Source organism: Ceratotherium simum, chromosome 21 (assembly GCF_057802395.1).
Source record: "Ceratotherium simum simum isolate JZ-2026a chromosome 21, ASM5780239v1, whole genome shotgun sequence".
Lineage (NCBI taxonomy): Eukaryota > Metazoa > Chordata > Mammalia > Perissodactyla > Rhinocerotidae > Ceratotherium > Ceratotherium simum.
The window spans coordinates 14842133-14856807 of record NC_141920.1 but is presented as its reverse complement, the minus strand read 5'-3'; the positions used below and the strand labels follow the sequence as shown (position 1 = coordinate 14856807).

The window sequence follows — 14675 nt, the reverse complement described above, 5'->3', positions numbered from 1 at the left end:
TGCTCCACGAGACGGCTGCGCGCATCCAGCACTTCCTACGTGCCGGCCCGGTTCCTGTGGGTTCCCTTGTGAGACTCCACCCACAGCCCCAGGAGGTAGGGACCACTGCTGTCCCCAGCTCATGGGTGGCTCAGAGAACTTGGTCACACTGCCTCAATGTGAACGGCAGATGAGAATAATAAAGCTCCCACTTACTGAGGGCTCACACTGGTCAGGCACCAAGCCACGCCCTTGACATGCATGCGCTCAGCGGCCTGTCACACGACCCGGTTTAGAACGAGAGCTCTGCGGCACACAGAGGTTCAGCGACTTCTCCATCCACATGTGCATTTCTAGCAAGGAACGAAGCCAGGATTCCCACCGCGGAGGTCTGAGCCCAGGGCCCTAATGCCGGGCTCAGTGATGAGATAACAGTCACGGTAACAGCCAGTGTTTACTGAGCACTAACGACGCGGGTGCTGGGCCAAGCCCTCTGCACTGACGGTGACTTTTGCTCCTCACACACTCTGGTAGGTTGTATTAAAGGAAATGGACAGAAACTCAACAGAAAAGCACTTGACCAGCCCTTTCACCTCCTCTCTGGATCTGTTCAGTCTTGAGGATAAGCAGAGCTGATTTTAGCGTGCCCACTTCCCAGACGGGGAGACTGAGGCGTGGAGGGTTAAGCCAGAAACCAGCCCAGGGTGACCCAGAGGGAAACGTTGAGGCAGCCCAGAAGTCTGGTCTCTGATTCCCAACCAAGGCTCCCTCCCACCCTCTCCTACGCCTGAAAACACGTAGAAAAAGCAGTCAGGAGCCACCCGTGTCCATCCGGGCCCAAGACTCAATGGGGGGCAGAGGAGAAGGTGGAGGGGGTGCCTTGCCCCAGGAGACTTCTGGGGACAGCCACCCCATCTTCCCACCCCTCCTCTGGACTGGAGTGTGTTAGACCCCTGGACTCATTAGCTGATGTTGTAACAAGTTCAAGCGCTTGGAGCCATTCACTAAAAGTGTTCCTGGGGCGGCTCACATGCTGTGGCTGCCCAGGCCTCACTAATCATTCATGAGCTGGTCAGGTGGGTAGGGGTGGGGTGGGCACGGCCCGGGGTCCTGGAGTCCCCAGCGGCCTGACTCAGCCCCAGGAGGACAGAACGAGTTGTTCCAAAAAAGAGGCCAACTCACTGTGTGACCTCAGGCAGCTCCTTCCCCTCTCTGGGCCTCAGTCTCCCCCTCCTCCCAGAGGGTCCTTTGGTTCCCAACATGGGGTAGGGGTGCATCTAAAGCCCCCCTCGGGGCTTCTCCATCTGCCCCTGCCTCTGACTGCCCCTCCCATAACTTTGGAGGCCTGTACTAATAGCCTGTACTTTCTCTGGTTGAAGTGAAATCCGGCCTGAAGATACTGGGGTGGGATCTGCCTTTAAATCCCATCTGGGCTCTTCAACTTAGTTTCTCCATGATCAGGGGGCCAGGGGTCTGTCTCCTGGGAAGAGCTGTCATGAGGACCCAGGAAGACTATCTGATGTTCCTTGAGCATCCACCATGCTTCCACCTCAGGACCTTTGCACTTGCTGTTCTCTCACCTGGAACGCTCTTCCTTTGCATATGCTCATGGCTCACTCCCACCTTCACCTCTGTCAGGGCTTCATTCAAATGTTCCCTTCTCAATGAAACCTTCCTGACTCAAAACTTCTACTACCCCCTTCCCAACACCCCAACCCCCTTCTCTGCTTTTTTTATTGACATATAATATCCCTTTAGTTTCAAGTGTACATCATAGTGATTCGATATTTATATACATTATGAAATGATCACCACAATAAGTCTAGTTACCATCTATCACCATACAAAGTTATTACAATATTATTGACTATATTTCCTATGCTCTACATTACATCCCCGTGACTTAATAATCTTTAACTGGAAGTTTGTACCTCTTAATCCCTTTCACCTACTTTGCCCGTCCCCCAACCCCTCCCCCCTCTGGCAACCACCAGTTTGTTTCCTGTATGAGTCTGTTTCTGTTTTATTTTGTTTGTTTGTTTGTTTTGTTTTTTTTGGATTCCACATATAAGTGAAATCATATGGTATTTGTCTTTCTCTGTTTTACTTATTTCGCTTAGTATAATACCCTCTAGGTCCATCCTCGTCACAAATGGCAACCTTTCACTCTTTTTTATGGCTGAGTAATATTCCATTATATATATTATATATATTATATACATACACACACACACACATATATATATGCCACATCTTCTTCATCCATTCATTTATTCATGGACACTTAGGTTGCTTCCGTATCTTGGCTGTTGTAAGTAATGCTGCAATGAACATGGGACTGCTGATATTTTTTCAAGTTAGTGTTTTTGTTTCCTTCAGACAAATACCCACAAGTGAGATTGCTGGATCATGTGGTAGTTCTATTTTTAATTTTTTGAGGACCTTCCACACTGTTTTCCATAGTGGCTGCACCAATTTACATCCCCACCAACAGTGCACAACGGCAGAGAAGGGAAGGTTTTTCTCTAAATAAGTGCATTTCATCTCTGCAGCAGCCCGAGGAGTCGAGCTTTAGTCCATTTTGTAGGGGAGGAAACAGGGGCTCAGAGAACCCATGAACCCACACAGTGAGTACAGGGAAGAGGCCAAGAGGATTCAGGAGAAATCCTCATCTCCTATAAAGCACTTCCAGACCCCGGGATTCAGGGGCTCATCTGTAATGCAAACGACACCCACTACTGCTACTAATCATAACAATAACAATCAGAACAATAATACAAGCAAACATGTACCTGGTACCTCTTATGTGCCAGGCACAGCGCAAAGTACTTTAGGTATATGAACCAATACTAGGTAGGTCCTATTAGAGTCCTCATTTTACAGAAGAGGAAACTGAGGCACAGAGAGGCTAAGGAACTTGCCCAAGGTCACACAGCCAGGAAGCAGGAGAGCAAGACTGGAGTCCAGGAAGTCTGGCGCTGGAGTTCATACTCTCACGATGCTGCCCCCTGCCCCTCAGAAAGTGATGCTAGGGGACACCGCAGCCCAGTGATTCTGGGCAGATCCCTTTTCTGCGGTGAGGAAGAAAGCCGCGGTCTGGAGGAGGGAAGATCAGGAGCAGGAAACGGAGCCAGGTCTCCCAGGTTGACGGCCGGTTTAGCAGGGGTGAGAAGGTCCCCTCGGAACCGGCCTCAGTCTCCCCAGCACCCCCGAGAAGAAGTGGGAGCTGGGCCGTGGACAGAGCACTGCATCAGGCCTCTGCCAGGCTCCCCCAGGCCGGGACACCCACGTTCTAGTCCAGGTGTCGCACAGCAGACACGTGCCCAGGACTCACATCTCAGTAAACCGCTGACCCTTCTGGTTTGGGCTCTGCTGCAAATTGCCCTTCTCAGGCCCCAGGAGACGTTCTGCTGAGCCCCAGCCCCCTCTGGAGAAGTCCAAGGGGGCTGGAGACGGGGCAGGAAATAGTTAAAAGGGGCAGGAAGAATTTTCCTTCACTCTCCCCCTCTCCTCCAGGCCTCCAGAACCAGCCAGAAAAGCGGCTTGTCATCAGGGAAAGGTGCGAGCGGCATGTGAGAGCAAGGGGACAATTGGGGCCGTGGGTGGCAGCAAACAAGGCTGCTGTTGTTATCTCTCCCAACCAAGGGACGGGGGGCCGCTCCCGCCCGCCGGGAGCCCAGAGGGCAGAGGGGACGGGCCAGCTCCATCCCGCGGAGCCCGGAGCCGCTCGCGAGCAGGGCTGGGGGCCGGGGTGAGCTGTCGTGCCTAGAATGCCCTCCACTTCCAAATCCCCTCCACCCCGCGAGGCTTCTGCTCCCAAGGCAAGCCCTTCCCCTCTCCAGGCCTCAGTGTCCTTGACGGAAGAGGGGACTCGACCGCGCCTGCCTCACAGGCTTGCTGAGGCATCACAAGAACCACTGCCTTTAGGGCAGGAGTTCTCAACCTGGGAGCCGCTGACACTTGGGGCCCGGGAAGTCTCTGTGGCAGGGCTGTCCTGTGCTTTCCAGGATGTTTAGCAGCATCCCTGGCCTCCACCCACAGGATGCCAGTAGCACCTCCATCAAGTTGTGACAATCAAAATTGTCCCCAGACATTGTCAAATGTCTCCTGGGGAGCAAAATGCTTGAGAACCACTGATTTAAAATATTTCCCAGAGCCCAGAACACAGCAGGTGATTTGTCCATGAAGGCAGCCAACATTTGCTGAGCGCTTTATAAGCATCGTTGATTATCATCCTACCCACTTACAGATGAGGAAACTGAGGCACAGAGAGATTAAGTGACTGGCCCAAGGTCACACAGCATATTAAAAAGCCAGGATTTGAACCCAAGCAGCCAAACCCAAGCTCCTATCCATAATGTTTGACCACCCATGCTAGTTCCTGTCTTCAGAGGGCTCCCTGAGACTTCCAAACTCCTACTCCTGTGTCAGAATGACATGCCTCTGCTCTGGGAAGCCTTTCTTGATGTCCGCCCACTCCATCCAACACAATCGCTCCTTTCCCCTTTGCCTCCATTGAACCATGAAGGAGTGTGGGCTTTCAACAAGGCAAACCTAGCCTCGAAAGCCAGCCCCACTACTCATTCAACAGCTGAGGTGCCAGGTAAGTGGCTCCACCTCTCTAAGCCTCACCTTCTCATCTGTAAAATGGGTCCATCACCCCTGCATCACACAGCGTGGCTAAGAGCACAGACTCTGGAGCTAGAATGCCAGGGTTAGAACCCCAGCTCTGCCACTTCCAAGCCTCAGTTTCCTCATCTGAGGATGTGGATAATAACAGCACCGGCCCCACGGAGCCGTGTGAGCATAAATGAGCTAGCAAGCATATCTCAAGTGCTTTGAACCGTGCCTGGCACTTAATAAGTGCTAGAGAGGTGTTGGCTACGGCTCTTAGGAGGCCTCCTAAGGAGAGGCGAGGGCATGAATAAGGCATGCGGCCCAGGACATCAACAAACTTGAATTCACTTCCTGCAGCCTCCCTGGGACCAGCACATTCCTGCAGGAGAGATTAATACAGTGAAATCAAATCCCCCTCTCAGCCCAGGCTGCTGGTAAGGACCCCCGCAGGACAGTAGAGCAAAATGGACTGGCCAGGGGACCCCTGGGCTGGCTGGCAGGGGCAGGCTGGCCTCCCCGTCCCTTTTCCAATGTCTTTATCCGGCTGGAGATCGCTGTTCTGTTCTGTGTATCAGTGCCCGGCACCCCACCCCCAGCACAGGCTCATTCCCATTGGCTGCCCCTCCCCTGTAAATTTCAAGGACAAATACACAGAGCCGAGAGCCTGGTATCCCTATTTTGCAGGTAATAGCAACAGCCACCATCCTTTCTTGAGCACCTACTATGCGCCGGGCATGGTCAAGTCTTCCCAGCGGGTGGGTTTCATTATGCCCACTTTGTGGATGGGGAAATCGAGGCTCAGGGGAGGGAAACGACTTGCCAGGAGGTGGTGTGGCCTTGTGTGTCTCTCCCTGATGCATCTCAGCTGGAGAGAGCGGTTCGGGTGCCCCTAGGTGACTTGTTCCGGGTCCCGGCCAGGTCCAGCCTAGTTCGGGTGCTGACTTTGTGTCTTCAAGGTCTGGGGGTGTCAGAAAACCCTGCTCATCAGTCCAGAGGGCACTGTCCTGTTGAGTGGGGTCAGGAAACACAATCCTGCTCCCTGCTACATCCCCAGGAATCACACTGGCCTGTTTACACACCTGGCAGGAGCTCCGGGAAAGTGGAAAGTTGGCTGGGCCTCAGAGGAGCAGCTCCGAGGCCAAGAGGGCTGTGTGGGCAACGGGTCAAACAGGCGGGGAGGGCACGGAGGGGGCACAGGTGAGGGTTCTGGGACCACCTGCCTGGGAGAGGCTGGGGAAGTCCCGCCATGCCCCCTCTGGGCCTCGGTCTTCCCAGTTGAAAATGAAATGGCTGGAATCACTGATTCCAGGTCAGATCTTCACAAACCGATAGCAGTCTTGGGTTTTAGAAAATGCACGTCTTCTGAAATCAGAGGTATCTGGGTTCAAACCCAAATTCATTCACTCACTGGTTTACTGAGTAACGCCTCTGTGTCAGACACTGTCCTGGGCCTGGGGATGCTGCAGGGAACAAGACAGACATGGCCCTGCCCTGATGGTGCTCACAGCTTAGTGGGGGAGGCAGTGAACAAATAATGATCATTTCAGATAGAGATGTATGCCACCAAGGAAATAAAACAGGAGGCTGTTTTAGAGAGTATTTTGTGGGATGAGGAGGGCAAGTGTTCTTGAGAAGGGGTAATCAAGCAGGACTCAGAAGAGGAGGTGCCATTGGAGCTAAGACTTGAATGACCAGAAGGATCCCGCTGTGGAAGATCACGGGCAAGAGCATTCTAGGCAGAGAATAGCAAGTGCAAAGGCCCTGAGGCAGACACAAGCTTGGCAGGTTTGAAGAACAAAAAGAAGGCCTATAAGGCTGGATCACAGCGAGAAAAGAGAAGAGCACGGGAGAGTGTAACAACCACGTTTTCTAGTTTCTGTGTTTGCTGCTTTGACATCTTGAGACCTTGCTAATCCTGGAGGGTAAGCCCCTCCCAGGGCACTAATTCCTAGAGACAGTCAACAACTCACCTGTGTGTTTGCTTTTCAAATGTCACCCAATCCAGAGCCCACACTCCCAACCACCTCCTTTATTGGGCTCTCACACTCCGGGCCACTATCCACCTGCCTTCATCACCCCAGGGCCAGGCACCAGAAAACCAGGGACAGCCCCTCTGTCCCAGAGCCCACTGAAATTATTTGAATTAGCCAATCTTAAACCTGCTTACCCTGACTTGCCCATTCCTTAAATACATAAAAATCGTCAGATAGTGATAAAGACCATGGAGAAAGATAAGAAAGGGAAGAGAACGGAGTGTAAAAGTTTTGTTGTTTTCTGTTAGATGGGTGGTCAGGGAAGGCCTTTGAGGAGGTTCATCTTTGAACTAAGATGAGTGAAGTGAGGGAGCAAGCCTTGCAGATATCTGAGGGAAGAGCAGTTCAGACAGAGGAAACAATAAGTGCAAAGGCCCCGGGGTGGAGCAATCTTGGGATATTTAGGAACAGCGAGAAGGCCAGTGTGGGTGCAGCAGAGGGAGCCAGGGGGCCAGAGCGCCTAGTAGGTGATCAATAAATATTAGTTGTTCTTATCCTTTGTCGATGGCTACTATGATCTGAACAGAAACAAGGGAGCTTGACCTCTGATTCCCTTCACCCTTTATCTGGAAGGTAGCCTTCACAGATTAAATGAAATGCCGCTAGAATAAAACATGGATGACTGGGAGTCTAGATGGGGGATTACTGGACGAGGAGAGGGGGGTGGGGGCCCTCGCCCCCGCCCTGCCACCCATTCGCTGCAAGGCCTCAGGCAACTCACTTCCTTCTCTGAGCCTCATAAAGTTTCCTCTTTATGGAAGTTAAACTAGAATGATCACCAAGGTCTGAAATGTTGTGACAGTGACTGCAACAACAAGAGCAGACATCTGTGTAGCGCTCACTGTGAGCCAGCACTTTGCAAAGTGCCTCAAACACATGAACTCATTTCATCCCCACACGCTACAAGGGTGAACTGTTATTAGACCCAATCTCCATATGAGAAAACTGAGGCTTAGAACTGACGGTTTCAACATGGCTCATTCCACCAAATGCTACAAGCGTCTCCCATTTTCCCCCAAAAGCAGCTTCAAAGATCCCTCCAAGAAAAAAATATGTGAAGGTTAGATTGTGAAAGAAACAAAATTTCTGGGTATCTGAGATGCATTTTTTGCATGAATGAACTTATTTCTTCGTCACAAACTCCCATGAGGAAAGGACTATGAATAAATCCATTTATCAGATGGGGAAACCGGTTCCGAGAGGGGAAGATGCTCTTCCTGAATCACACTGCTCATCGGGGCAGAGGCTGGAGCTGAACTCATACCCAGAAGAGTCCAAGGCCAAACCAGGCTCTCTCCTGAACACCAGGGTTTGCCTCCCAGAACAGGGGCCCACAGGATGGGACACGTCTGTGAATGTGGTTCTGCCATGCATGCATTTCCTGTTGCTGCTGTAACAAATTATCCCAAATGCAGGGGCTTAGAACAACACAAAATTGTTACAGTTTTGCAGTCCAGAGTCTGAAATCATTTTCACTGGGCTAAAGTCAACGTGTCATGTCATCAGGGCTGCTTCCTTCTCGAGGTTCTAGAAGAGATCCTTCCTTGCCTTTTCCAGCTTCTAGAGGCCGCCTGCATTTCTTGGCTTGTGTGCCCACATCATGTTGCCTGCTGACTCAGACCCTCCTACCTCCCTGCTGTAAGGACTCTTGTGAATACATGGGGTCCATCTGGAAAATCAGAATAATCTCTTCATCTCAAGATCCTTAACTTGATCACATCTGCAAAGTCCCCTTTCCCACGTAAGGTAACACGCACAGGTTCAGGGAATTAGGCCACGCACGTCTTTGGTGGGCCACTGTTCGGCCAACCGCGTGCCAGGAGATTTCCTTTACTTAATAGCCACCAAGTGTCACGGCGAAAAGAAGGTGGTCTAGGAGCCCCCTCACTTTACAGATGAGGAAATCGAGCAGCCGGGGCCGACAGCCAACTTCATGAATCTCCAGACAAGGCTTATAAGCAGGCTACACATCCAGTATTTCTGGAGACGAAAAGGCCAACTCCAGAAGCCTTTGGACCATTCATAGAAGGACAGCAAAGAACCTGTACTCCCTTTCTGCTTCTTTCTTCCTTCTCATTCCTTCCCCAAAAAAGTCTCAATTTGATACTAGCTTGTCTTAAACACCTCTCTTGACCATTTCCCCCCCTTTGTAAGAGAGAAAGGGCAGGTCTCAGGCCCTCAGCTTCAAGCAGGCAGCAGTACGTCGCCAGAATCAACCAACATTGGAGATTTATTTATTGATTGCTAGTTTTCTTCTGTTAGTCATTCATGATCCTGGTTTTCCATATGTCGTCCTGACATAAAATTTCCTTTTAAGTCATTGTATTTAAGTTTTTTTTTTTAAAGGAGGGGAGGGCAATAAGGCATTCATATAAAAAAATTGGGAAATAATAGGAATGTAATTAAGTAAATAATATCAAGGGGTAAAGGCGTCTGGCAAAAATGATGTGGGTGGTGTTCAGATGATGGAAACCAAACCTGACCCCACTCCATTGGGGGTGCATGTGGACATATTCCCTGTCCGAGCCCTCGGGGTTCAATGAGATGATGCAAGTTCAAAGCACTAGGCAGTGTCCGGCCAGAGAAAGTGTTTGATCCACAGGGCTGGACTTGTGGTTTTCTCTGGGAAACTCCGATTAGCGGGAGACTCACGGACCTCTCAGAATGCTGGCCCCTCTGTCTTCCAAAACCCAGGACCAAGAGAATAGAAGTGATTGGAGCACATTTAGTAGCTGTGTGACCTTGGGAACGTTACTTAACTTCTCTGTGCCTCACTTTCCTCATCTATAAAAATGGGAACAATCATTATTCCTACTTCTTAAGGCTGATGTGAAGAGTAAACGAGCTAAAATGTGAAAGGCATCTAAAACAGCGTAGGATAAATGTGAAAAAAATTTTAGCAGTTATTATTATTATAAACTCCCACACTATGTTTGGCACGGCACTGGACTATTTCTGTATCTTCTCTTAACTTAGACTCATAATATCCTTTTGGGGGGTGCGAGTCCTCTCCACTTCACACTGAGGAGAATGAGGCTCAGAAATGCACAGTCTCCCACCCAGGCTCCCCTGTCTCATTGTTTCAGAGCCAAGACCCAAGCCCGGGTCTTCCCAACTCTAAGGCCATGCTCTTTCCATCATTAACTTCTCTGAGTCTCAGCTTGCTTGCCTGCAGAATGGGAGAGTTCGAGCACACCTTGAGCATTAGATAAAAAGGAAGAAGTTATGGTGCAGGCACAGTCTGTGATTTCATTCAGCCCAAATAATAACCAGGGAGGAAGGCAACATTATGGCCATATTATAAAGGAAGAAACTGAGGCCCAGGGAGTAAAATGACTTGCCCAATGTGACGAAGCAAATATTTGGGATGAAAATCCAGTTCTGATTCCAAAGACTCAAAACTGGGGAGGAAATGACCATTTTCCTGGTCACCCACCTAAATCCCCCCACCTAAGAATTAGGAAAATGCAAGAAGGTGGGTCTCTGACCTTACAGGTGTGCTACCATCCCCTAAACAGATCCACCAGCCCAGAACAAGTGTGCTGCTAGCCAGACTTGATACCTTTGAGCAAATTCGGAAAAGGGGCTCTTCCTCAGGCGGATCTAGCACTGCACCAGGGTGCACGGCTCAGCATGTGGCACGCAGGCTGGTTCAGTGTCACTTGCCTCCTCAAGGCCCTTTGTGCACACAGGCTGGTTCAGTCTCACTTGCCTCCTCAAGGCCCTTTGTGCAGTGCACAGCCTGCACAACACTCTGTAGCAGTCCTGCCTAGAACACCCCCAAACTCCCCCTCCTCAAAGCATCTTTAGAAAGAGTCACCTGTGAGTACCCACTGCAACAACTCATCTTGGCCAGATGATCGGTCCAGCTTAATTTGCTGTCAGTGGGTACAAGGCAGGAAAGGGAGCAGGACTTCTCTGCAAACACTTGGGGCTGGTGCTTATTTGCAAGGCTGCTTTAACAGTCTCGTCTGTACCCACTAGCCGCCCAAGGCCACTCTCGAAACCTCCAACTCCCAGGATGGCCATTCTCGGAAAACTTTGAGGCTGTCCCTCCAGCAGCGTCCTGACTTTCTAAGTCTCCAGCACTCTCGGGAGAGAGAGCTGGGACCTCCAGTGGCGCTGGAATTGCAGCCACTGCATTCCAGAAGTGCATCCCACTCCTTTTCATCCCTGCTGACAGTGGTCCTGAGCCAGGAGGATATAATGTCAGAATTGTTCCCCCTGAGATCTGCCCTTCGGATTAACCCCAGCTTCCCTGCGGACCCGCTCACCAGTCACCAGCAGACAGGTGCCTGAGGGCCAGCCCTTTCAACCACACAGACTCCTAGGACATCAGAGCAGTGGTGGCCTGGAGACGCCATCAGCTGGAAAACCAGGACCCAACAAGAAGCAAATGGCAAATGCCTGAGCATCTTGAACTTCTTTCCTTATCTGAGATCTGCGATTTTGCAAAAGTTTTTGGGAATCTATATGTGCACTACAACCTGTATGGTGGTTCCAGAATTTCTACGTGAGAGGCTTAGAAGTCTGACATTGGGGGGTGGGGGCAGACACCGAGGACACTGGCAATGAAGCTACATTTGCACAGCAAACACAGTGGCTTTAAGTTAGACCACCAGCCTCTGTGTGGGGAGGTTATCACAGGGTTAAAACCGGTTAAGATGACAGGAATTATCTTGAAGCTGTGTTTGCAGAGCAAACCCACTCTGTTTTCTTTAAATGTAGGTCACAGATCAATAAAAACAGCAATCTTCTCTGTTCAGTGTTCTCTAAGGATGCTTTTATTCACGTTGTACATTAGATTGAGAAACACATCAGTTATTAATATCCAAGAATATAATAATGATAATTATATATATATATTATTTCATGGGCGAGGGGGCTTCGAGTATGCTGATAGAGATTTTGAGGGAGGCTAAGGTCTCCCAAGAAGCCAGACCTGCCTCCTGGAAGAAGGCCCTGGTTTATCAGCCACTTAAAGAGGTAGCAACATCAAGGGTCACACAAAGGCCCCCACCAGGGAACTGTCGGGAACCAGGAGAGGTTCTGACTGAGTTATAACTAAGGAAAGCATGGCGGCTAGAAGTACACACTGCATTCTGGCTTGTACAGGCTGTGTGACCTCAGGCAAGTCACCTAACCTTGCTGAACTTCCATTTCCTCAGCTGTTCAACGGGGATGCTAATAGCAGCTGCCTCCCTGGTTGTGTGGACATCGTATGGGACAATGACTGAGAAGCTCTTAGCGTGGTTCCTGGCACATAGTAGGACTTAAGCATTCAATGAAACACCTTACTTATGAGGCTTACCAGCATGGCAGGGGGCTACAGGCACTCACTGTTAACTATGCACATCGTGGCTCATACGGAAGCCGATTCACCGTAAAGCTGATGAAGCTTAAGCCCCGGGCTCCTCCCAAGCTCCGCCCTGAATTTTGTATTTGTAAATCCGTATGCTTTTTCTTTAAGAGAGTCCCTCAAATACTATATGCTCTGGCCCCACAACACTTGGATCTGCCCCTGGGTTCACACATCTTGCTGGTGGGCAGAGCAAAGAGAAGCTTTCAGAACCCCCGCTGAGGAGACGGAGACCTGTGTGTTTCATCTCTTCCTGCCCGGAGCTCCACCTGGGGCCTCGCAGACCATCCATCCTTCCACCAACGATGCTTCACAAAGCAAGGTGACTTCCTCACTCAGCCCCTCGCATCAATTCTCGAAGCTAGCACAGCGATCGCCCCGTCATACAGACAAGGAAAGTGAGACCCAAAGAAGAAAGGAGTTTTGTCCAAAGTTCTGAGGTCAGCAAGTGGCCCAGGATGGGCTGGTTTTTGAAAAAGTGACCTAATCCTTATTCCAGCATTTACTTTTCCTCTGCCAGGTCAAGAAAGTCTAACAGCTTGGATAATTCCACACTAAAGAACTCGCTGGGTGTTAGCACTGGCTCTCCTTGGCACCACCTGGTATCACCTCCTCACTCCCTGTGCCCAAGGAGTGCCCCTTTCTCCAGGCAGCCCTCTCTGAACACCTCTCCCAGCTCCCTTGGTCTCTGCTGATGGGTGCTGGGTAATGCACCACTAAATTACACCCTCTCTTTACTTTTATTTTTATGAACATCTGTATCTCATTAAGGGATGGTATAGCAACTTCCTGGAGGTAGAAGCCTTGTCTTAGGAACCTAGTACCTTCCCATGATGTCCCGGATAGGCTGGGCACAGGTGAGGGACCCAACAGGGACCTGTGGTCCCGTCTCTTCTAGCCCCCATTGGTGTTGATTTTTGTCATGACACTGCTGACCTCACTCTGCAGCCTTTGATCTCGTAGGGATTACTTTCTTTGAGAGGCTAGAAACAGCTCGGGTTGTGGATTCTGACAAGCCAGGATGGAATCCCCACTCTGCTGCTTGCTATGTGATTCTGAGCAAGCCATTTCATCTCTCTGTGCCTCACTTCTCTTCTCTGGAAAATGGGGGGATAATCCTGCCCTCTGAGGGGCACTGAAAGGATTAAAGGAGATGATGCATGTAAGGCAAAGCCCAGCACTGCACCTGGCTCCTAGTAAGCCTTGATTAAATCTTGGCTGTCCCCATCATGTAAGGCGCCTGGAATAAGACCAGCCAGTGCGTTATTAGGCGCTTACTGTCTACCAAGCTCAGTTCTAAGAGACTGACATATATTGCCTCACTTAACATTCACAACCCTATGGTTGGCACTATCATTTCCCCCATTTTTACGTAGGAGTAAACTGAAGTTCAGGGAGGTTAAGTGACTTGCCTCAAGTCACACAGCTTGGCATTCATTAGCTGTTCCTTGTGATTATCAAGTGAAATGTGCAACACATCGCCCAGCACATAGTTAGAGCTCAATAAAGAGGAATCATTCCTGTAGAAGTGAGAAGATCCAGAAGGCTGCGCGGGAGCCAGGCTCCAAGGAGCAACTGGGAAAGGGGGATAGGGGTTCCGGGCGTTCACAGCGGCCCACGGCAGGGTAAAGGGGAGAGGGTCGAGGGGTCTAGTGACTCCCTAGACTGGGACCTCAGCGGTCCCCTGGCTCAGAGGCTGGGGAGGCGAGGGTCCCGCGGGGGCGCGATGCGGGGCGCACGGGCAGAGGAGGCGTTACCTTGGGCGGGAGGGCGAAGACCACCGGCAGCAGCGCGAGCGGCGCGAAGAGCAGCACCAGCAGCCGCCGCGCGCTCCACACCTTCTTGGCCAGCGCCGCCAGCGCCGCCATCTGCGCGATCGCCCGGAGCGGCCCCCGGGACTGCCCGCGCCGGGCCCCGCGCGCGCTTAAAGCCCGGGGGAGGGCCCGGGGAGGGGCTGCGCCGGGGACCCGCCCTCTGCCCGCTCCTGCCAGGGGAAGAGGGTGGTGCCCGCTCCCCCGGGCCGCGCGAGAGAGGCTCGGGACCTTAGGAAAAGTTAGGCACGAGAACTGCGCGCGCGGACTCCAGCCCCGAGGGCAGCGGGTCCCGGGTTTAAACCTCGGGGCTCTCCAGCTGTGGGCCGGGGCAGCCGGCTTAACCTTTCCTCGCCGCTGTTTACTCGCCTGTGACAACGCGAGGATTCCAGCACTTCTAGTATTACCTGGTTCAGAGTCTGGCTCTGCCTTGAGCAACGGCCTCTGAGCCTCAGTTTACTCATCCGGAAAGTGGGGGTGATGATGATAAGGCTCTCTACCAGACAAGAGGTCTGCTGGCGAGTTTAAAGGAGATAATGCACTTAACGCGCTTCGCACAGTGCCTGGCGCAGAGCAAGCGCTCAGTGGGGATTGTTATTGCTGTTGATACTGTTGTTCTTATTTTCTCCCAGAGAGGGTCGGTCATCTGCAGGTCTGAGCCTGGAGGAGTCTTTTCGTTCCTCTTGGGTCAATGCACAGGAGGGCAGTTGCTGGGTTATACTGCAGTTGCATTCTTAGTTTTTTTAAGAAACTGCCAAACTGTTCTCCAAAGTGTCTGCACCGTTTTACGTTTCTATGAGCAATGCACGAGTGATCTCGTTTTCCACATTCCTGCCAGCATTTGGTGTTGTCACTATTTTTTCATTTTAGCCATTC

General features: G+C 51.2%; 1 protein-coding gene across 1 annotated transcript in view; it reads right to left on the bottom strand.

Moving 5' to 3' along the window:
* The window catches only part of SLC13A3 (solute carrier family 13 member 3), a 76711-nt gene extending 62855 nt beyond the window's left edge, over positions 1 to 13856 (bottom strand). The window contains exon 1 of the mRNA XM_004430308.3: positions 13746 to 13856. Within this exon, the coding sequence (XP_004430365.1) occupies positions 13746 to 13856 (111 nt within the window). The remainder of the gene's footprint in view (positions 1 to 13745) is intronic.
* Between the last annotated feature and the right edge of the window lie 819 nt (positions 13857 to 14675).